Raw genomic sequence first — 20,864 nt, 5'->3', positions numbered from 1 at the left:
CCCTAAGTAACTGATTTGCTCTTACATATATTATTCATAAGATTATGAAATCTTATTTCCCTCCACATGGGCAGCGAGAAAGTTAAGACTCGAATATATGGCTCACACTAGCAAGTATCTAAGACTTTATGTTACAATCTGTATACTAACTTTATTCTTTTACCCATTTTATATCCTTACTCTTGATTCCTCTATGCTTCGTTTTTCTTTGCTACGCCTAGTTAACATTATCCCAATGTCACATGTACCTTTGAAAACCACCTTAAATTCTTTTGGGAATTGGTAGGACAGAAATAGCAGCTTTGCCCAGAGGGTTCTGGCCTTTGCCCTCAGTTTCTGGGAGATAATCTATGTTGTGTCTGATACACACGTATTTGTTTAGGATGAAGGCAGGCCATACTAGATCTTGGGGTGAGCCTGGCCACATCCAACAGTTTTAGGGTAGGAGTCAGTCATGCCCAAGAGAACAGCCATGTGATTTAGGGTGGGGGCTTTAGGTCAGTGGACCTGGAGGGGAGCTCAACTATACAGGCAATCAGTCAATCAGTCAATCAATCAATCAATCATGACTATGCTCTGAAACCTCGATAAAAAATCTGGACACTGAGGCTCACCTGACCTTTCCCAGCTGGCAATACTCTGCATGTACCATCACACATTAGTGCTAAGAAAGTAATGAATCCTAAGAATAAGAAACCCTCCCAGACTCTGACCTATGTCTCTTTTTGACTAATTTTAACTTGTAACCATTTCCTATAATAAACAGCATCCATGAGCATAATGGCTTTCAGTGAGTTCTAGCAAATTATCAAACCAGACAGTGGTTTTGGGAACACCTTGAACTTGCAGAACTTGCAAATAGTGTCAGAAGTGAGGCCAGTCTGGGAAGTCTGGGTGGCTCAGTCAGTTAAGCGTCTGCATTTGGCTCAGGTCATGATCCTAGGATCCTGGGATCGAGTCCTACATTGGGCTCTTTACTCAGTGGGGAGCCTCCTTCCCCCTCTGCCTGCCGATCCCCCTGCCTATGTGCTCTCTCTTTCTCTCTGACAAATAAATAAATAAAATCTTTAAAAAAAAAAAAAAAAACCCCACAAAAAACAAGTGCGGGCAGTCTTGTGTTAAGGACTGTTCCCTCAACTCTTGTGGTTTAGCTTCCTCTGGGTTCAGGTGCAGCTGGGTCATTTGGTACTCTGCCTTTGGACCAGTCACCTAAACTATCTAGGCCTCCATTTTTCACTTACACAACACATTCTCACTTGCCCTGCCAACTTCAAAGAGTTACAATGATCAAAGGAGAAGATACAGTGCGAAAATATCCTAAAGACAAATGATTGCAGAACATGAATTAAAATTCTGGGAGTTAAAATGAAAGTAATTTTTGAAATCAATTCACGAACACATATTAAGGAAATAAGTTTTAGGCCTCAAATTGCCCAGACCCCTTACCTGGGGGTAACCTGAGTAATATCAGAGGGATGCAGTATCCTACAGGTGGTGAAGGTGAAGGTCGAGTTTGTGCCTGACAGACACTTGCCTGGGTTTGAGGTTGCAACTGAAGTAGAGATTTTAATGGAATCAAACAAAATTGAAAGACTAGGTTAATGATGTAAAACATTCATCATTATTTATTAATTAAGCATTAGTCAAGGGTCTTTTGTACAAAAATCACCAAATTTGGAAATGAAATATACATAAATACTGTATTAGTATCAGCTGGCTAGTATATAGCTGAATCCTTCAATACTTTAAAACTGTAATTCAAAAGGATTAAAAATAGGTTAGAAATAAGAGAAAAACATATTCTGAAAAAAATACATTAATCTCCCCTCCCCCCACGCTATCCCCAACAAGATCTAGTCATTCAGTCTTTCTAGCCAAACCCTCTACTTCTAACAGTTCTCAAAGTGTGGTCTGCAGACCCTGTGGGAATCCACAGGTCATAGGTCAAAACCTTCACAGCGATGCTGAGATGTTATCTGCCGTTTTGACTGGGCTGGCATTGCACTGTTAGTGCAGAAGCAATGCTGAGAGAAACTGCTCCCTCCTTAGCACCAATCAAGGCAATGGCACCAAGCTATAGCGAGCTCTGCTAATATCCTGCGCGGCTGCCCACCCACAACAGTTGAAAAAAAAAAAAAAAGTCAGACTCACATAAGGATGTCCCGGATGAAGGACTTACTAAATCTTGACCCTGCATCATAATATTGTGTGATTAAAGGGGAAGTGAGCATTAAGCACTCCGCTGCATACCAAGATAACAATGGTTATCTAAAGGAAACGCACATGGGCAATGGAGTTGAAATTTTCTCTTCCAACACCAGTTTTACTTGAAAGAACAGCTAACAAACTATGGTTATTCAGACTTGACTGTCTGGCAGAAATTTTGGAAATGAAGGTAGTGAGCCTATCTTTTCAACAAAAATAGCTTACAGGATTTGCTGTCAGTGACAAAATTTCATCTTTCAAGTGGAGTTCTGGAGCACCCCTATCCACCGTTGAGAGCTTTAAAGCTTCCTAATACTAAAAAGATTTATCTGATGAGCTATGTGGTGATATTAATATAATTTTAATATATTATATAATGAAATACATTAAGATTTGGAAGATCTGCATAACTCAGTGAACCAGTATTTTCCAAATGACAAGTGCATGATATTATAAAATCATGCATGGGTAAAAGAGACATTCGGAGTGTAGGACAGACCCACAGATTTTGTAACTAAGTATGAAAAGTTCACTGGTAGGTTTTTGGATTCCACATTGCTATAAAGCTTAAAGAAACTACCACCTACCAAGTTTTGGTGTAATATCAAAGAATTATCCACAAATACCTGAGGAGGCTATTAAAATACTCTGTCCTTTTACAACTACAGATCTGAGTGAGTCTGCATTTCCTTCACACTCTTTAAGTGAAGCAACAAATGACAACAAACTTAATGCAGAAGCTGTACGAAAATCTAGCCATCTTCTTTTAAGCTATAAATCAGTGACTTGCAAAACTATAAAACAAAACCATTCTTCTCAAAGAAAACAGCTATTTTTCATAAAACACATTATTTATGTTAACATGTAATTATTATTTTTAAATCAGCTAATAAATATTTTGGTTCTTCCTCAGTTTTGATTCCCAGTATGGTAAATATCAATAGATACAACCCACAAAGACAAGCTGTCTAGAATTCTCAATGATTTTTAAGGGTATAAAGAGATCCTGGCCCAAAGGGCTTAGGAACCACTGACTGAACTGATCTTTCTCTGACTCAGGCTGGCTAAGAGGTGGGATGAGAAAGGCTGCTGATGCTACAGATCTTTCTTCTCTTTAAAGAATGAGTGCATTCCAGTTAGTTCTCATTAGTTATTAATTAATCAACCATTATTAATTAACTTATAATTAATCATTAATAATTGGTTAATTAAGTAGAAGTGGTCCAGTGGCCCTCCTGGAGGTCAGAATGCAGAATTCCCGGACCACGCCCCACGGAGCACGGTTCTTACCTGTCACTGGACCACCAGCTGAAGTGATGGCTGGAAGGAAGATTCCTGGTACTGGCGTGGATGCTGGAGGTTTCTGTTCCACTTGGAAAGTGATACCTTCCTCTTCATCCTCTTCTAAATCCGAGAGGTGATAGACGGCATCCTTGGGCAACTGCGTAAAACCTTTAGTGATGACTCCTGGTCGTGGGTCAAGAATGGTTCCTAAATTTGGTTGGGCGAGCTGCTGCCAGTGGTGCAAAGTTTGTGACCCTGAATGTGCAAGACCAAAAACAAAAAACAAACAACAACAACAACAAAACCTTATAAGGCACGTTTTAAATTTCCCACAAATATTCAATCTCGAAACAGAGGCTAAAATTGTATGTGCCAAAAAGTAAGGATAATAATAAAATGACTTATTTAGTCTTAATATTTCAGTAAAATTTATATGAAGTTCTCCGTGACAAGATGCTGAAGGTATGGATAATAATCTTTCTGTTTCAAAAAAAAAGCAGGGGTGAAAAAGCCAAGACAACAGCCTTAGTGGGAACTAGGATGCTGAAGCAGTGAGGAGAAGGAAGACAGGTCCCCTGGAGGTGGGGTTGGATTGTCCCAGGTGACAAAAATCAATACTTCCTTGGCTTGAAACCTGTGCTTATGAACTTCGAAGTCAAAAGCCAGGCTTCGAGATTGAAAGACACCTGAATTTCAGTGTTTTTTTTTTTTTGTTTGTTTGTTTTTTTTGTATTCTTCCCCACCCTGCCCATGACTCTCCTCTCCCCAGGCTCTCCAGGGACAGTACGGAAGTGAAGGAGATGCTAAAAGGATATATCCCCGTGGTTCCTGTCTGAGAAACCTGGCGAAAGGCCAAGCACCTGCACCCACACCGTCCAATTATGTCACTACACACATTTCACCCTGCAGTGGGCAGCTCTGACAAGTATCTGCCCTGATCATTAGTGAGTGAAACTAACTTACAGAACCCTTGAGTCTGAAGGGTCTTCAGCGATTACCTACTCAAATTCGTCTAAGGCAGATTCCTTTATGATCATAACAGAATCATTTGAAGGTAATCAGGGTTCCTTAAAACAAATTTATTTTGAATTCAAGTTCTGTCTTAGAAGGGAAAAGGAAATGAAAGGAAATGATCAAAACTGGCCAAAAAACCAAAACAAAACACCAAACCAACCAAGACCTACATGTCTTGAAGTAAATGACACTTCTGGGTAAAGAACTCTTTTTTGAAAAGGAAGGTAGAGATGAAGTCTTACATCTATATTATTTTTATTTATTTATCATATCCCATTTCTTTTACCATGAAAACTGTATCAATGATGTATCTCAGGTAAGGACAGGAAAGGATGCTCCTCCTTCCTCACATTTATGTTAAAAAAACACTGATGGCTGATGACTTGGAGAAAGCAGATCTCTTCATTCTTTTTCCACAAAGTACCCTAATGGACTTAAACCACACAAATGAGGTTTAGGGGTAATAAAGGTATCTCCTGCACATAGTCTTCTTATAATTACAAGTTCAATTCCAGGAAAGGGAAAGGCTAATAAACAACGTGGCTTAAGAATGGCCCTTACTGGGGCGCCTGGGTGGCTCAGTGGGTTAAGCCTCTGCCTTCGGCTCAGGTCCTGATCTCAGGGTCTTGGGATCCAGTCCCACATCGGGCTCTCTACTCTGCGGGGAGCCTGCTTCCCCCTCTCCCTCTGCCTGCCTCTCTGCCTACTTGTGATGTCTCTCTCTCTCTCTCTGTCAAATAAATTAAAAAGAAGAAGAAAAAAAAAAGAATGGCCCCTACTGATTTATTACCTTCAAGGGGCTTGACAATTTGTAGTTTTTCAGGCATAAAACCTCGAAGGCAACTGGCACTGCTGAGGTCTGTGATCTCCGACTGGTCAGTGCAGAGAGAGGCAAGGCTCTCCGTGGGGGTACCACAGCCACTAGCCGCTTCTTTCTGGTCTGCCAGAACCTGGATCTTCCGCTCCCATTCCTCAGCAAAGAACTGCTTCTCGCTTAAGTAGTTCTGTCGCCGCAGACTAAGGCGATGCAGTGCTGTAGCCAAATCAGTATCTCCAGATGGTCCTGGTTGACCCACCTTCTGTATGTTCCTATGGGAAAATCATTCACTGACTAGATCTGTAAGGGTGATAAGCACAACCTAGACATCTCTTTTCTAAAATGGTGAATGTTCAAGAGACTGATCTTAAAGCCATAGTGTTTTTTTCTTGGAGCTTAAGAATACAGAAATAATAACAAACCAAAATCACTAACACGATACATAATTTTTTACAAATCATTTCAAGCAACTTCTGACAAGCAAATATATACTTACTTTATGTTTACTAAGTTTTCTATTTCATTTAATTTTTATATTGAAGTATAATTAACACACAATGTTACATTAGTTTCAGGTGTATAATGTACTGATCTGAGAATTGTAAACATTCCTCAGTGATCACCATGATAAGTATAGCCACTTAATTTATGAAACTACAGCTATGACTATCTATAAATTTAGTTTAGGCAGCCGGAAAAGTAAACTATATATTGCAGTGAATCTACAATACCACTGATTCTAAGAGGTACTATTACTTTATTTTATGTACTACTAAGAGAGAAAAAAATTCTACCCAGTAAACTATGATATGCCATCCTCTATGAATATTGCAGAACATTAAAAAAAAAAAACCTAAGATTTGTAAATACTATACTTTCATAGTTCTGTGAACACATTTGCTCACTTTTTAATATTTTTGAAATTAGAGGTTTCTTACAATTGATATCAAAAGAAAAAGTACCAAGCCAAGCTGCAGGAGCTCCTGGCTACTAGACATGAATTCAAAAAGAACTGTTCGCTGATCTCCTAAGGTAATTGTGTACAATGACACAGTATTGACATTGACACTTAAAGCTACTGTAGGTACAAACTGAAAGACAAAAAGAAAAATCCAGGGTGATGGGTCATTTTCTCTGTTTCTTCTTTTTTTTTTTTTGCAACACAAGCTATTTTTATTTTTGAACCAAACAAATTGCACCCATGGACCAAACCTGTAGTTTACAGAAGTGTGACCAATACCCTTCTGTGAAGTGATAATGGGCAAGCTACAAAATGACTTCCCTCAAACTATACATTGAAAAGATATAGTACCTATACTACAAGGTGACTGTTGCCAGGATTAACTAATATTTAGCTCCTAGTCTACAATTAAGTGTTCACTAATGCTAAGAACTCTACCCCATGTACTACTGATAACAGCTAGTACTTCATATGTATTTGGTATGTTCTAGGATCAATTTCTGCATTAGGGAAGATTTCTCTCAGATGCCAAACATCTACCTTTCAAAAGTCTTCTGCTGACTTTCCAGTGATCCTGTTTAACTCTAGTTACATGTACGTAATTCAGTAAGACGAATTAATGAAAACTGGGAAAAAATCTAAGCTTAAACAAAGAGGAAGTTAAGAGCGACCTAGTTTTCCTCAATCGTTACTCAAACTTTTGATTTACCCTAAAGGCACCAAAACACTTGAGATAATGAGAATGGGTCATCAGTGTCATCTGATGCTATGCGTGACTGCCAATGACCTAAAGATTCAAACAAATCTGACTCAGAACATGAAGATTTAGACTCACACTATGCCACACTAAAGAAAAAAGTAGTAAAGAATTTTATAGTTCAATGCAAGTTCCATATTGAATGTACTTAATTAAATGCAGCCTTTTCACTCTAAAAACTTTTATGAAGTCAATGATCTGTCCTACAAATAATGCCATAGGACATCATTACTGAATGAAAAACGGACAGTTCTAGAACCTCCTTAGAATAGCACAGAACAATGCTGGAATGTAAGTATGTGAATCTGGTATGTCAATGCTATAAAAATTACAGAATCACTGCCATGATCTATGTTTCTTACTCTGAAACCTCTTCTGAGTTGCTCCCCTGATTCAGGAGGGTTTTTTCCTCTGTTTGTTGTAAACCGGACTCAAAAGGCTTTGCTGTCATGATGACACTTGAACGGTTGGAGCCTGGAATGGGGAGCAGAGCTGGAAATGGGACGGAGCGGCCCCGGGTGTCATTGGCAACCTTGACAGTGTCAAATACCCGTTTCTGTTGGGCTCTGTCAAAAGAGAAGCGTTCATTATTGCCACTGCCCGTCACTGGGGTGCTTTAGAAGAGACCTGTATATGCAACTCATTAAAAATGAAGCCACCTTGACTAGCCTCTAAACTTTAGGAGAAATTATTAGAAAGTAAACTTCAGGACAAGAGAGTGCTCTTACAGATGTGAGCATTATGAAAGAAACCTTGAATACTAAGCAGATTCACAACCGAATCTCAAAATACCTATCACTTAGGACTGTGGCTTCTTTTTAATTGCATCCCAATGCTTGGGGAATAATGCATGTGATCTGCACTTACTTTTGTTTAAAGAGAGAAGATTCCTCATCCAGACTCAACTTTTTACGCATGGTCCCTTCAATTTCAGCTGCCAAAGATTCCTAAGAAAAAGAGTTTGAGATTCCTATAATGATTATGTAAGAAGCCTGTTAGGAGAAATGAATTCTCCTTAAATTAATTATTAGAGACTCCAGAATCCAATACATCTGGTGTTAGAATAAAAGAAAACCCAAGAAAATAGTCACAGGCCAAAATGCAAGGAAAAAAGAGATATTTTGGATATTACTTTTTACAAGAGTAACTTTTAACAAGAACCAACTTCTTTTTCATGATGTATTTTTAGGAGAACAGTGGAAAAAACCAACATGATAAATAGAAAATATTACATAGGGAGACATAAAAAAACAAAAGGTCTGAAAAGCTATAAACCAAAATGCCAATAATGATTCTTTGGAACTTAGGATTTGATGGTACTTCATAACTTCTTTTTGCTTCTTTTAATTTCTAACTTTCCTAGTTTTAAAATGTAGAAAAAACATCCAAGGAAAAATAAGCAAGTTCCCCCTTTCCCTGGTCAGAGATGAGGATTCAGCTAGTATGGGTGCCATGCTCAGTGAAGCTGAGCTGACAAGGGCTAGAACTGGAGACACTGGTGTGAACTCGTGCTTTTAAATATACAGAGATAGAAGAACATAAATATGGATGGAGACATAGATATTGATGTGTTTGAGTGGGTATATATGTATGAATGCACATATATTTCCTAGCTCTATCTGCTGAGCGGGCCTAGACCTAATAACACTCTAGTGGCAATGGATACATAGGACCAGATCTTGAATTCTAAGTATCATTTCTCATTAAAACTAACCAGACCTCCCTGGAGAAATGGCTGATTCCAGGACTGGTACAAGAAAAGATACGATAAGTTTTAAAGGATATCCCTGGCCATATGGGAACAATTTGCTCCATATCTGGAATAATTTGAATAACAAGTATCAAAATAAAAAAACAGTAATAACAGATTATAATCTACTAACTAAAATAGGAATCCAAGAGTCCACATGGACATAACTAAATGAACAAATGAATAAATAAATGAGGCAGAAATGGGGGCCTTGGTAGCTCAGTCGGTTGAGCGTCTGACTCTTGATTTTGGCTCAGGCCATGATCTCAGGGTTGTGAGATCAAGCCCTGTGTCAGGCTCCATGATGGATGGTAGAGTCTGCTTAAGCTTTTCTCTATGCAACCCCCAACACCAACAAATAAATAAATAAATAAATAAATAAATAAATAAATAAATGACACAGAAAGGCTCTGACAAAAGAATGTCGATTAAGGGCGCCTGGGTGGCTCAGTGGGTTAAGCCGCTGCCTTCGGCTCAGGTCATGATCTCAGAGTCCTGGGATCGAGTCCCACATAGGGCTCTCTGCTCAGCGGAGAGCCTGCTTCCCTCTCTCTCTGCCTGCCTCTCCATCTACTTGTGATTTCTCTCTGTCAAATAAATAAATAAAATCTTAAAAAAAAAAAAAAAAAGAATGTCGATTAATGTCAAAAGAATGATGGAATTGGAAAATCACCATTTGGCAATCATCATAGTAATAACTGAGTTAGATATAAACCATGACTGAGTGTTAAAACTAGTGGATAAATGTTTGCTGAGAAAAACAGGATATTTAAATAGTCTCAAAGTATAGTATCTTCCCATAAAAGAGTAACTTTGACCACCTGGCTAGAGTAGCATCTGTCAATTTTCATCATTGTAAAGTTAATTAGTAAAATTAATTTAATTAACTATCAATTAGCATTGATTAATTTTAGAGTGGGAAAAGTTGGCAGATGCTAACATTGTCCTAGTGATCAAAATTAATTAACATCATCAGTAATGGGATAAACAGACAATGTGAGCCTCCTATTACAGTGTACTGAGAAGAACATGGCAGTATTTCTGCCAAAATACAATGCTTGAATCTAATCATGAGGAAACATCAGATAAACTCAAACTGAGGACATTCTATAAAGGTCACGAAAGGCAAGCAAAGACAGAACAAGTGTTCCCAGTTGAAACAACGAAATGCAACATATCCTTCAAAGGACATTGTTGGGACCACTGGCAAAATTTAAATGGGCTCCATGGAGGAGATGATAGTATCAGTGACAATTTCCTGACTTTGACAGTTGTATGGTTATGTAAGAGAGTGTCCTAATTCTTAGTAAATACACACTGAAGAATTAGGAGTTAATAGGGTCTATCTGTAACTTATGTGAAATGGCCCAGAAAAAAAAAATAAGAGAATGATATGGCAAATGTAGTAAAATGTTAAAAACTGAGGAACCTAGGTAAAGGATATATAAGAGGATATATTTTTGTACTATTGTTGCAGTATCAGTCTAAGTTTAAAATTATTTCAAAATAAAAAGCTAAAAAACAAAAATCCTGCTCCTATATCTTTCAAAAAACCTACTATATAGTTTGTCTTTTAGAAAATTTTACAGTATTGCTTATAAGTATTTATGAACTAGATTGTTAAAATAATTCTTTGAACAGATTTTGGCATAAACTCACAAGTTTTCATTAATTTTTTTTTTTTTTTTAGATTTTATTTATTTATTTGACAGAGAGAGATCACAAGTAGGCATAGAGGCAGGCAGAGAGAGAGAGGAGGAAGCAGGCTCCCTGCTGAGCAGAGAGCCCGATGCGGGACTCGATTCCAGGACCCTGAGATCATGACCTAAGCCAAAGGCAGCGGCTTAACCCACTGAGCTACCCAGGTGCCCTCATTAATTTCTTTAATTCAAAAAATACTATATAGTGATGAATTAAATAAACACGAATCCTGCTCTGATGGTGCTTACACTCTAACTGGAGTTAAATATACTAAGAAACTCAAGATCTGTGGAAAGAGGTTTTAGATGTTCAGAGTTCTATTTGAATCAGTGGGCCTAGGGTAAGGATGACCCAAGTTTAAGTAGCTCTTTGGTACACAGACCTAAACCTAGTTGCCTTAGGGTATATCTTATACATTACAATAAACTGGATGGTTGTCTGTTAGAAGAAAGGTTGCAATAAATAAGAGTATTAAGGTAGATGTAAATATGTAAATCAAGGCCTACATCAATAAATGAATTCCAGAAACAAAGATAAACCATGTTATTTCTTCTCAAGATACTTTATAACACCAGAAACCACATCACTCTCAGAACAATCTAAACTTAAGCAAGCTTCCTTAAGCAAGGAACATATACCTCAGAAAACTCACCCCAGAAAAAGCTCCATATGACTGTGAGAAGTAGAGATGAGCAGCAGGGCCGGATCTACTTCGAAGTTCCTTTATTTCCTCTTGGGATTCATGTAACATTCCCAGACACTCCATGTTCCTGTCCTGTAACTCGTGCAGCTGAAAAAAAGGATGGTAATTGGTGTACTTCATTATATTCTCAACATGACAATGGGGAAAATAAACCCCACTGGGATTAATTTTATCCAGAGGGCTAGATAACTTCATGAATATAATTTCAACAGAAATTATAGTTCTGTTGAAAAGCCCTAAAACAAACTAAGCAGTTTGTGTACACACACACACACACACACACAACCTTACAGAGGAATAATAGCTATGGGTCAAGTTAGGTTTAGCATAATGTTAGATGTGCATATTTTTGTATGTCGCTCTGAAATGACACTCCGAAATGACAAGATCTAGTCATCCCAAACAAGTAGTTTCTCCTCCCTTGTTTCAGAATCTTCTTTATATAGCTAGGTACATGAGCATGGTAAAAGAGTATATAACTTTCAGAATTTTACATATATTTTTAAAGATTTTATTTTATTTATTTATTTGAGAGAGAGAGAGAGAGAATGAGAGAGAGCACAAGCAGTGGGGAGGGGCAGAGGGAAAGAGAGAAGCAGACTCTCCACCGAGTAGGGATCCCAATGTGGGGCTGGATCTCAGGACCCTGGGATCATGACCAGAGCCAAAAGCAGACACTCAGGTGACTGAGCCACCCAGCTGCCCTTTTCAGAGTACATTTTAACTTCAAAAATTTCTTCGAGTGTGGTATGTGGACTGGATCATGCAGATTCTAGACCTTTACTATGAAACTACTCTATTGGAAGCTTTTGGCGGCTGTGCCTGGGAATCTCATTTATAACTAATTTTGCCAGGTGATTCTTAGTGTATCCAAGGGAACCATCAAATTATATCTAATACACAGAATTTTTATATAGATAAAAAGTAAAAGAGTTTTGGTGTTTCTCCTGACATATCTGCAAAAACACTCATCATAAGAAATTATTTTAAAAACTGTTGGATTAAGGTAGATTAGTAAAAGGGTCACATATGCCTAAAGAATCTTACAAAAGACAAGATTTTCTCTATTAATCAGGAAAGATGTCGTTATTAATTTTAGGGACAGAACCTTTAAACTGCTTTACCTCTTAGATCTCAAAATTTAATCTTATTCTCTCGTTGTTATTTAAAATCTGGTAATCACCTTTAATCATTCTTGGTCATTAAGATGAAAGAAACTATCCCCCCCACCCCCCCCCCCGACCCCCAAATTGCACAAAACAAAGGAAGAGCTGCTTACCTCCATTGTCAGCTGTCTTTGGGCATCTTTGGAAGCTTGTAGGTGAAGTCTCAGTTCCTCCTTCTCAATCACATGCTAATAACATATTAAAAGAGAAAAATGAGCCTTCCCATATAACATATGGGCTACTCTACCTTTTTTAAAGACATCTTAAGAGTAAATCTCAGCGGTAAGGTCTAGAGGCCTATAAAAAGCTAACCTTTCAAAATCCAAATAAAAGCAATAAATGGGCAGAATATAAAATCTTAATTAAGATGTTCAGAGGTCAATAAGCATGAGTCACTAATTCATATCATAGTTTTCTAAGGAAAATATAACCCCACTTGAGAGAGAGAAATAGTAACTTAGAAGAAGTTATTCATACATTTCGTGATGAGAAAGCCTACACCAGCAGTCGGACTACAGCACTGTAAAGGGGTAGGGAGCACACTGACTTTGCTTAATGTATCTAGCACTTAGCAGAGGGCACGGTATGAGGCCAGTGCCAAACAAACATCTGTTGAATGAATGAATGAACGTACTTCTTTAACTTTGTGTTGAAGATCCACAATTTGAGACAAGAGAGAGGAGATCTCTTCCTGGTACCGAATGAGTTCATCACTCTTCCCAGATAATTCTTCAGTCATTCTGGACATCTGAGCATTTGTCTCACCTCGGCAACAAAAGAGAAATGCAAAAATCAATATAAATGGAGGGTAAGGGTTGGCAAACGATGTCCTGTAGGCGAAATCCTATTTTGTAAAAAGCACTGGAGTATATTACAAATAGACTTGTAACATAAATTTAAGAAATAAACCCAGATAATTGAGTAGAAGAAGATAAAGGGTCTTCTGAAACAGGCGAGTGTGGAGGGCCGGATGGGCGACGATGAAGCTAAGAGAGAAGACGTGTAAAAGCAAGCAAGTTCCCGGTTTGGGTCGCAGTCTTTGTCGGAAGGCTGAAAACACGTGGGTTCTATACGTTTTGAAGTACCACGACATCACCTCATATGTGTATCTGAGAACTCTTCAGGGACATCAATAATTTCCCACAAGCAACAAAAATTAAACTTAACAAATAGAACAAGGAACATTTCCAAACGAATCAGTCACAATCTGTTAAAGCTATGGAGATGCTTCTGTACAAGACAGACTTTCCAGGATTGCTCTCAAACCAAGCAAAGCCTCGGAAGCAATCCCTGGAGCCTAGCATACATGCACGTAAAATAGAACCTTTAGAATTCCACGGAAGAAGGAAATTTTGCTTGTAAAAACTCGGACATCAAACGCAAGTGGCAAAACTATTTCTCAGTGTTATAGAAAACTATTTAAAAATTGACAGAAGGTCTCTAACATTTCAAAGGAGGCAGGAAACTGGGACCTAAGCTGGTGGGCAAGTCATTTCCTCTTTGGTTTTTTAGAGCAAAAAGGTTGCATGATGGAGCTCTGATGGAGAAGATTCAATTGACATTTTTCTGGTTCTCTAACACTGTCATTCTAAGCTATCCCATTCTGATGCCCACGGCCCAGATGAACAGGCGTGATGTTTCATATCTTCTCTTTCAACATAAAAGGTAATATATTTATAGAGAAATTAGGTATCGTTCTCTAGTAAAGCCTTTTTCTAGCTGATTTATTTTTACAAATTATTTTTAATCAACAATATCAAACCAAAATACATTGTTATAAACATATAGCTGGCACTTAAATACTCATTAAATGTCAAGTTTTATGCCATCATTTAAACCCTGGCTCTGCCACTTACCAGTTTTCTAACTTTGGCAAACCATAGTCTTTGTATCGTCTATAGGACTATTTCCTCATTGATGAAATAAAAGCTTCAGTTCCTTTCACTCTAATGTGCTATAACTGATAGAAATCTAGGTCCTTCTTTAATGATGACGGCAATTTGAAATAAAGATATTTCTTAAAAGTACATACGATGTTTTGTTTAGAGTTGTGGGCTCAATGTGATATTCCAAGATTTTCAGTAACTTTTAAAAAATTATTTCTTGAGATGCCTCTACTGAAACCAATGATTTAATTTCTGAGTTGGTGAGATACCACCAAAGAACTGCCCCAAAACTATGAAATAAAATGTGTTAATACATACGAAGTTCTTTAACACAGTCATTGACAAGCTGTTGTTCCTTCTCTTCATAGGTAATAGTTTCTGTCTTTATGTGACAAGCCTTCAAGAAAAAAAAAAAAATCAGTCTGGATAATATCTTCCAATGACTTTAGAGTATTAACTTTAAAAACCTTTAATTCTCATTTGAATGAAAGACAAAATCCAAAAAGCTTTATCTAAAATAAAGTTATGGGACAGGATATGACAAATACCTTCCCCTTATTCCTCTCAGGGCCTTTGCACATGACTACTCATTCCCCCCTGGTGCTCCCCTTTTCCATACTTTTCAGGCTCACTAATCCCTAGCCTCCATGAAAAAGTCACTTACTTATTAAGTAGGACTTTGATTTTCCCCCCGTTATACAAGTTCAGGAAACCCTGTAATTTTCCAACCTAGTTCTTATCACAGTTGTAATTATTTAGTTATTTTGTGTAAACTCCATAAGACATATATACCATGCTGTAGCTTTCTCTATTTCATCTATCAGCTTACTATTATCTACTCGTCAATGAATGGGATCTAAGTATCAATGAAAGGCAAATACACACGCTTTGGCTGTCACCCCCTAATTGGAATATCAATAGCAAATCCTTAGTTATGCCATATTTTACCTCAGCACTACATGGACCTAAATCTAAAGGTAAAGGAAAGTGGGAATTAGTGGGAAAGTGGGTACGTACCTTGGATCGAAGAGCCATATTCTCCTCTTCCAGTTCCTTGAGTTTTTCTTGCAGCATGTCCAACTGCAGCAAACCTTGGGATAAGCTGAAGGACTCATTGAACCGGAGGGGTGTAGAACAGCTGGAATCGGTTTCACTCTCTTCAGAAGCAATAGAGACAATTCGAAGTAATTCATCTTTCTTGGACAGCTCATGTTGCAGTTGATTAACCTGCACATCAAAGGGTTTGATCTATAAGATGTTTCCATGTAACGCTGCTTTTATTTCATGGAGCAACTGTTTCTTACCACAAAATAAAATCCATAAAATCAGTTGCTAGATTTTACTGACTAAAGTGTTAAAAAGAGAATAACAAACTTCAGATACTTTCTAAGATACAATGTTAGAGCATTAACTCAACCAATATAGCTTCTTCTGTGCTAGATGAGAAGCCAATTTTTATATTCAATATAATAAGAATATAGGAAGAAAATTTCACATAAGATGATACATTGACACTTAAAAACAAAACAAAACTAAAAACCCTTCAAAGGTCACAATAGACCCTTCCTTCAAAGTCTCATTTATGCTTTTAAGTATAACTCTGCATCATGACTTCCTAACTTTAGTTTTAGAAAATAAATATTTTCAACTTAAAGGTTCAAATGTTATTAAATATAATGCATTTATAAAATATAAATGAAACCAGAAAATAACAAATTACAGGAAATTTTAAATGTAACCCTCCAAGTTAATAATAAATCAATTCTCACGAAAGAATATTTATTACATGAAATAAATTTCTTCACCTTTTCCTTTTGTTTGGATTTTTGAATAAAGATACCTCATTTGGGTATCTATTATTCAGGGTTATTTTAAAAAAATAAATTTAAGGTAAGATCACACAGAAAGTCTACATAAAGGGAGGAGGAAACAGTATTAGAATCTAAGCAGGGTGCCTCATGTTTGGTAGGTACTGAACATAGGCTTTTACCTTGACTAAGGTCGAGTCCCATGAGCTCACCTCTGCACAGTAACACTTCATTTCTCTACTGGTTAGTTCAATGGCCGCCAACAAAGACAAGGTGCAGTGGTGTTATTTACCTACCTACTGTTACCACTTCGGGGCACCCAGAAAACTAAATTTCTTCATTGCCCAAGAAGTAATTATTTCATGCTACAAATACTTGATCAAAGACTTACTTGATCAAAGGCTTGTCCCAGCTGCTCCTCCAGAGCTTCATTCTGCTCAGACAAGACATGGTTCCGTTTTAAGAGAGCTTGTCCAATTCGAGCAGCTAGCTCCAGATCACGATCTCTCTATTAGAACACCAAACACATCTTTTGAGTACAAACAAAATTAAATGGTAGTTTAGAAATTCTTCAGTTTCCCTAAACTCAAAAAAAATGTCCTGGAAAGCATCAAGATTTATTTTAATGCTCAGATATCACAAATAAGGGCCCGACACACTGGTGGTGTTTAATATATGTTGGTCAAATGGGCAGCCACCAGAGTTATAAATGCAAGAATGTATTTGTTTTCAAGTGAGATTTATTCATCACCCGATTAGAATCAAACAACCCAGTCTTTAAACTTATGACTTGGGGAAATTAAAAAATCAATAGGGTCTTTAAAAAATGAAGACAGGGCCGGGCACACAGTGAAAGCCCAACAGATATTTACTGAATGCATTTGCCTATTATGCACAGTAAGGACATAGTATGTGTGATGACAACAGTTCCAATGAGGGCAAAGTTTCTATGTATTCAGAGCTAGAGGCTTAAAGGAAAGCGTAACTAAGAACCCTACTGCCAATTGCTGCAAAAATGATAATGTGAGATAAAAGAGGGGTTGACAGAGTAGAAGTTCTGAGGCTACAGGTTCTGCTAAAGCATGAAGAAAGGAGTTTAAAGAAGTCGATGGTAATGATGCAGGGAGGCCTACAGAAAAGCCAAGCAAAGCAAGAGTTACTCCTACGTAGACATGATACACAGCAAGCGTGTGGGAATCCCACCTACGTGGTGGTGGTGAGGACTGTACTCTGCAATGGAAACTGTCAATACACATCTAGCTGCCTTATGTACGAGCATGGGTTCCACTTGCACTAATCACTGTAAATAAAATTCAGCTTCTATCCTTTTGCTCTAAAACATATGAAAACAGGTGGATGAATTATCTCCAAGCTTTCAAGGCCCATTGATCTCATTGCCAGCATAGGCTAAGTGGCATACACAACATCATTCTAGGCGGCTGCAGGGAGAGGAGAAAGGGGTACTTCAAAGAGAAAGTTTCTGTAAGATCAACTGAAGGTGACGTATACTGAGACACCTCCAAGAATGCCAGCTGGAAGAGAAACATGGTACATATCAAAAATGTCATGGACAAACTGAGCTCAAATAATAGTCTGAACTGAAAGTAAAAAAGGGAAGATGCTGGGGCGCCTGGGTGCCTCAGTTGGTTAAGCATCTGCCTTTGGCTTAGGTCATGATCCCAGGGTCCTGGGATGGAGTCTCTGCACCAGGCTCTCTGCTCAGCGGGGAGCCTGCTCCCCACCCTCCTTGCCTGCCTCTCTGCCAACTTGGGCGCTTTCTCTCTCTCTCTCTGTCAAATAAGTAAAATCTTTTAAATTAAAAAAATAATAATAATAATAAATTTTTTAAAAAGGGAAGATGCTGAGAACTGCTGGTACTGATTTGCAATGGAGATTATCCCTGAATGGGCACCTCTACTGCAGGGTAATAGCAAGGATTTATTAAACAAAACAAAACAAAACAAAACAAAACTTCCCCCTTTTTAAGATAGGGATAGGGAAGCCAGCACCATGATAACAACAACAAAAATTAAACCCTCTGCAACTTCCTAACAATAAACTCCAGGAGCCATTCTACTTTGGAATACCAGTTGGAATGTCCATCCACTTATAACAGCCTTAAACAAAATAACCCAGAGCAAAGACATGACTGTTTTTCATTTGACCCGCAAACTTGACAGATTTTAAATGATTGTTCAGTTTTAGTGCCAGAGAAAGAGAAGATCTATTCTTACCTCTGCCAGGAGGTGTGTGACCATGTCGATATCATTGTAAGTTTTGGTCATCTGCTCCACTCTGTCTGTGCCTAGAACTAAGACAGTTAAAAACAAATGTTTATAGTATTTGGAAATATAAGAAAGTTTTAAATATTTGCAAGAGTTGAAAGATAACAACAACAAACCCAGGCTTTTACAAAATGTCATTCAGGGGAAATAAAAATATATGTGACGGAAGAAAAGAAATGTTTATGTATTAGACACTCAGGAAATAGACCAATAATTACAAGCAAAATGTATATCATACGATGAATTAATGAAGTTCTCAAATTATCATAAGGCAGCCTCTTCCTTACTATCTCCTCCTCCTCCAGTAAGAACTTTGGTCCACTCACACTAGAGAGCGTGGGCCTGAAGAATGGATTAAATCACCGATTGTGTCATGGCCTAAAGTTCCCAAGGGGTAAGTTAGTGAGGGGTTGTGTTATTACAAATATATTTAATTAGAATTCTGTTGTATGTTGAACATCTGTGATCACCTATTATGTGAGCTAATATCAATAAACAAGGAATGGACTTGTAGGCCTTTTTGTAGTTCCGTTATGAAGCATAATCTTTTTTAGCTTAATTAAAAACTCTTTATGAAAATTGCCACCATATGTTGGTCTCTACTATATGATAAACTACAGGGGCGCCTGGGTGGCTCAGTGGGTTAAAGCCTCTGCCTTCGGCTCAGGTCATGATCTTAGGTTCCTGAGATCCAGCCCCACATTAGGCTCTCTGCTCAGCGGGCAGCCTGCTTCCCACCACCTCTCTCTCTCTGCCTGCCTCTCTGCCTACTTGTGATCTCTGTCATATAAATAAATAAATCTTTAAGATAAACTATATATTATATTATTATTTGCATAATTTAAGTCCAGGATTTCTGCATTAAATTCAGGAACTGTCAATGCATTGAATAGTATAGCTCCAAAGAGAATGACTAGCATGACCCTAATGATTTCCACAGTCACAATAAGCGATATCCTTTTAAGTTAAGGATGCATAGTAAAAGAGGGATCTTTTTTTTTTTTTTTTTTAAGATTTTATTTATTTATTTGACAGAGAGAAATACAGCAAGAGAAGGAACACAAGCAGGGGGAGCAGGATAGGGGGAAGCAGTATCCCCACTGAGCATGGAGCCCGATGTGTGGCTCAATCCCAGGACCCTGGGATCATGACCTGAGCCAAAGGCAGACGCTTAACTGACTGAGCCACCCGGGCGTCCCAGGATATGTATTACTTTTATTTAACTTTTTATTTTCCTTTCTACCAAAAAACTCCTTAAAATGAATCTGGGATTTACCTAGAACTTAATTATTAATGACATCTTATTCCTAGCTAAAAGCAAAACAAAGTGCTAGATTAATAGTAATAGGAAATGGAAACTAAAAAGATCTGGGTAGAAACATTTTTACCCCCAGAGCATCTATATTTATACGTAGGAAAAACTGGCTCCACAATTTTAACCACAGGAGTAAGAGAAACAGGCTTTTGGGCCAAAGGAATCTTCACAATTTACCTACAGTGTGAGGTCTTCATTATTTCTGGCCTCAGTAAGATGAGACAAAAACATCAAATCATATCTATGTTCTAAATTAATTACAGAAAACCAGCCAATGGTTGCAAAGTTAAATGTAACCTAGGGTGGTGGGACTCACCTCTAGATTCTAATTTAATTGATTTGCAGGAGCCCCAGGGCACATGCAGGAAGTGAGAGACACCCAGGGGTTCTGACAGGGAGCTAGCAATGAAAACTCCCAATTCAGAAGTTAACACTCGAAGCAAGAACCAGGAATCCTAGAGACTCAGTTAAAAACAGTTTTTATAAAACTAAACAATTTTTATAAAACGCAAAAGGCAAGGGAAGCAAGGGAAAAAATGAACTATTGGGATTTCATCAAGATCAAAAGCTTTTGCACAGCATTGGAAACAGTTAACAAAATCAAAAGACAACTGACAGAATGGGAGAAGATATTTGCAAACGACATATCAGATAAAGGACTAGTGTCCAGAATCTATAAAGAACTTAGCAAACTCAACACCCAAAGAACAAATAATCCAATCAAGAAATGGGCAGAGGACATGAACAGACATTTCTGCAAAGAAGACATCCAGATGGCCAACAGACACATGAAAAAGTGCTCCATATCACTCGGCATCAGGGAAATACAAATGAAAACCACAATGAGATATCACCTCACACCAGTCAGAATGGCTAAAATCAACAAGTCAGGAAATGACAGATGCTGGCGAGGATGCGGAGAAAGGGGAACCCTCCTACACTGTTGGTGGGAATGCAAGCTGGTGCAGCCACTCTGGAAAACAGCATGGAGGTTCCTCAAAATGTTGAAAATAGAACTGCCCTATGACCCAGCAATTGCACTATTGGGTATTTACCCTAAAGATACAAATGTAGTGATCCAAAGGGGCACATGCACCCGAATGTTTATAGCAGCAATGTCCACAATAGCCAAACTATGGAAAGAACCTAGATGTCCATCAACAGATGAATGGATCAAGAAGATGTGGTATATATACACAATGGAATACTATG

At 38.0% G+C, this 20,864-nt stretch overlaps 1 protein-coding gene across 6 annotated transcripts in view; it reads right to left on the bottom strand.

The window, feature by feature from the left end:
* The window catches only part of TRAK2 (trafficking kinesin protein 2), a 69,194-nt gene that overhangs the window by 5,677 nt on the left and 42,653 nt on the right, over positions 1–20,864 (bottom strand). For 4 of the 6 annotated variants that reach the window (XM_059168409.1, XM_059168412.1, XM_059168410.1 and 1 more), the window contains 12 exons: positions 18,287–18,363; positions 16,444–16,560; positions 15,262–15,471; positions 14,563–14,641; positions 12,993–13,123; positions 12,472–12,546; positions 11,142–11,279; positions 7,906–7,985; positions 7,401–7,604; positions 5,294–5,592; positions 3,496–3,744; positions 1,447–1,552 (listed from right to left, as the gene is read on the bottom strand). In XM_059168409.1, coding sequence (XP_059024392.1) covers positions 1,447–1,552; positions 3,496–3,744; positions 5,294–5,592; positions 7,401–7,604; positions 7,906–7,985; positions 11,142–11,279; positions 12,472–12,546; positions 12,993–13,123; positions 14,563–14,641; positions 15,262–15,471; positions 16,444–16,560; positions 18,287–18,363 — 1,765 coding nt within the window. Of the gene's footprint in view, positions 1–1,446; positions 1,553–2,151; positions 2,192–3,495; positions 3,745–5,293; positions 5,593–7,400; positions 7,605–7,905; positions 7,986–11,141; positions 11,280–12,471; positions 12,547–12,992; positions 13,124–14,562; positions 14,642–15,261; positions 15,472–16,443; positions 16,561–18,286; positions 18,364–20,864 lie in introns of all 6 variants that reach the window. The other 2 variants (XM_059168413.1, XM_059168414.1) reach the window with 2 other exon arrangements.

Source organism: Mustela lutreola, chromosome 3 (assembly GCF_030435805.1).
Source record: "Mustela lutreola isolate mMusLut2 chromosome 3, mMusLut2.pri, whole genome shotgun sequence".
Classification (NCBI taxonomy): Eukaryota; Metazoa; Chordata; class Mammalia; order Carnivora; family Mustelidae; genus Mustela; species Mustela lutreola.
The sequence above is the reverse complement of the archived record's forward strand: the minus strand, read 5'-3'. Positions and strand labels throughout refer to the sequence as shown.